Source organism: Pteropus vampyrus, unplaced genomic scaffold (assembly GCF_000151845.1).
Source record: "Pteropus vampyrus isolate Shadow unplaced genomic scaffold, Pvam_2.0 Scaffold98, whole genome shotgun sequence".
NCBI lineage: Eukaryota > Metazoa > Chordata > Mammalia > Chiroptera > Pteropodidae > Pteropus > Pteropus vampyrus.
In genome coordinates, this window is record NW_011888879.1 from 5,563,999 (window position 1) to 5,567,459 (window position 3,461).

General features: G+C 47.3%; 1 protein-coding gene across 1 annotated transcript in view; it reads left to right on the forward strand.

Annotated features, from left to right (window-relative positions):
* Positions 1-3,461, forward strand: part of COLGALT2 (collagen beta(1-O)galactosyltransferase 2) — an 83,943-nt gene that overhangs the window by 64,471 nt on the left and 16,011 nt on the right. The window contains exon 7 of the mRNA XM_011364574.2: positions 1,778-1,865. Within this exon, the coding sequence (XP_011362876.1) occupies positions 1,778-1,865 (88 nt within the window). The remainder of the gene's footprint in view (positions 1-1,777; positions 1,866-3,461) is intronic.

Genomic DNA, 3,461 nt, shown 5'->3' on the forward strand with positions numbered 1-3,461 from the left:
ATGCCCATCCGAAAGCAGTGAGGAGCCAAGGAAGGTTTCAGAAGAGGGAGTCGGGCTACGAGTATTTATTAAACACCACGTTCCACGGATCGTTCAAGATGCCAGGGACACAGCAGCGAACAAAACTGACAGAAGCTCCGCTATCGAGGAATGTATATTGCAACACGGAGCGATGAGACGACAGGTCCGGGAAGCAGCCACAGGGATGTTCGGGGGAAGAGTGTTTCGAGCAGAGCAACGGCACGTGCAGATGCTGCGAGGAAAGAAGTTGAGGCACTCGGGGAACAGAAGGCCAGGGTCGGAGTCTGCGGAACGAGGAGATGAGGCATAGAGGACGGAGCGAACGCGTCACGCAGAGTCTGTGGCCATAGTAAGGCTCTGCCAGCCGTCATCCTGGCGGAGCCATGCACAGTGGAGGAGGGGGCGGGCGAGATGTGATTTATACACGGAGCAGGATCGCTTAGACTGCGGTGTGTGGATCCTGCAGCGTAGCGGGGCCCCCAACACCTCTCTTGGTGAGAGATGGTGGTGATTGGGGTGCAAGCCGTAGCAGAGAGGTGATGAAAAGCAGGATTTATGACCTGTTTTGGTGGTAGAGCCAACAGGACTTACAGAGACCTGGCTGCAGGTCACGAAGGAAAGAAAGGAGTAGAGATGGCTCCGGGATTTTGGCCTGGTGTACCATATAACGAGATGAGAGAGGCTTCATGAGGAAAGATTTGGGGAGAGACGTTTTGGTGATGTAAGCTTAAGATATTTATTGAACGTCTGAAGGGAAAAGTTAGGAGATTTAGCTATATGAGTCTGGAGTTCAAGGAGAGATTCCAGCTGGAGACAGACATTTGAGAGTGATGAGCATTAAAAGGATATTTGAAGCCATGGAACAGTGTGAACTCGTTTAGTAATAGAACATCAAAAGAAAAGAGGGAAGTGAGGAGAACAGATCCCTGGGGGAGATGAACAGCCCGAAAGCTGGAAGGAAAAATTGAGACATGTTTCAAGAAGGAGCCAGATGCTGCTGAGAAGTCCAGTAAAATGAGGATAGGGAATTGATGATTGGTTCTGTCAAGATAGACATCTGTGATGAGCTTGATAAAAGCCACTCAGTACAACGCTGGGACATAAGCCCATAGGCGTGGGCTGAAGAGGGGACAATGAGGAGATGGGAAAGCGGAACCTTTTGGGAATGGAGAATAGAGAAATAGGTCGATGGCTGTAAGGGAGAGAGAGATCAAGGCAGAGGTTCTTTTGCTTTTAGTGCTGCTTATTTTTTAAGACAGGATTTTAGCATGTTTGTATGCAAATGAGAAGGACCCAACATGTAAGGAGAGCTTGATGATGTAGAAGAGAAGATGAATCGTAAGGCTGAAGTCCTTGAGAAAACCCCAGAAAACATCGAAGAGGTTGTCCTAGAATGGAACAGGGCTGCTTCTTCCACTATAACCAATTGTAGAGGCAGAATGTATAGGTGCAGATGCAGCTGGGTTTGTAGACTCGAGGCCGAAGGAAAAGGCACCTGTAACTTGACTTTGAATATTTACTCTATGAGGTATGTAGGCCAATCATCAGCTCAAGAGAGAGGTTGGAGATTTCAGGGGAGAGAACGAGGCGTAAAATAGATCTCTCAGTAAGTGGGAAAGTACATTTCTCTGTGGAAGTATAGTTGCATCATTTGGCAGTGTCGAGTGCCAATTTGACATCTGTGGTTGCAGTTTTGAAATGACTCAGTCAAAACAACTGTGTGAATTTCTCTTGCAGTGTTTTTCTTGGTGCTAAGTGGACAATTGAGTTTAACCAGGGTTGGAGTTTTACCAACAAGATCAGTGGAAGAGATTCAGGAGTCTTTGCAAGGAACAAGTGAGAAGGTCAGACCATGAGATCCAGGCTGGGTACCGACGGGAGCGAGGACGTGAAGAGTGTGATGGACGCAGATATGGCAGCTGGGCACTGAAGGAATGATTGTTGGTGTTAAGGACCTGGAAGCCACAGGCTGTTGGACAGATCACCACGTGGATGTTGAGGTTTCTAAAAATGACGGCAGGAACAGTGAGACCATGAGCCAGAGGCCGGAGTCATCAGTGGCAGAAGGGGTACGATTAGATCCAAGATGCTAAAATTCCCTCAAAGACTCTGAGAGTTTTGAAGGATGAAAGAGAAACAGTTCGGAGTGAGTTGAGGGGTATGAGAAAAATCAGTTTCCGTTCTGACAGCTGAAAGGGAGGCAGTGTCCTCAGAAGAAAGCCAAGTTTTAGTTAAAACAAAAAGGCAAAGAGACATTCAGAAAACACAAAGGAAATGAAAATGTCAGAGAACTTAGGAACTGCAGACTGGAGTTTCAGAGATCAGAGAGGGAGGGTTTGGGTGGGGTGGGAGCTGGGGAATAACAGTGGCCAGCGCTTACTGAAAGCACCATGCCTATCTGCACTTGTATTTCCCCATTAGTGCACTAGGAGCTACACAGAGACTTTGTGGATGCGCTTCCTGTACAGAAAATTTGGGGATAAATGGCAGGAGGCTAGATCTTGTAAAAGTGATAGAAACAAATGGGCTTTGAGGTATGAGGAGATCGGTCTTGTAAATCACAGCGTGAGGCAATGGGCAACCTTAGGTGCTTCTTCTCCATGACAACATTTTGAGGCAACAGAATGTCACGTAAAGATTATTAAGAATCCTGGACCTGAAGTCAGAAGGTCTGAAACTGAGTTCCCGCTCTCAGTTCCCAGTCACTCACTATTTGACCTTGGGCCAGTCCACATCTGGGTCGGTCTCGATTTCTTCGTCTATGGTATACATGCTGCCGAAGTGAGCACTCAGTTTCTTCATCCAAAAGAGCAAACTAACAACAAAAAAAAGGGAAGCTATAAAACGATGGGGTGAATATGAAAGCACCTAACTAATTGCAAAGCTCTTGACTGTTACGGTCGAGAGCAGAGCTTTTTCTTGAGGAAGAAAATTGTTTTGATAACAGTTCACACATTGAGTTAGAATGAGGCGAGACTAAGGGCACATGAGCGAAAAATATTAAAACTGCCCAAGCACGGGGAGCGAGGACCTGAGCGAGGGTGGGGCTGTGGCAATGGAAGACGTTTGGGAGAAAGTATAGAAAAGGAGCGTTAGGATTTGGGCCAAGCACAATCTCTCAGATACTTTTCTGAGCATGACCGGGCTGGTACGTTGTATGCGGGATGGCGTGAGCTCCAACGTAGACCCCAGAAAGAGCAAACAGGGATGGTCAGCCAGGAGCAAGGACTTAGCTAACTGAGCCCAGTTGCCCAAGGCCAATTTGACGCCCAGGGCTAGCTTTGCGGTAGAGTAGGGTGGTGGTCAAGGGTTCTGGGGCAGGCGTCAGACCTAGATTTAAATGCCAGTTCTATCAGCTCTGTGACCTTGGACAAGTTATTTAAGCCTTTGCTTCCTTATCTGTAAAAATAAGGACACTCATACCTATCCCACCAAATGAT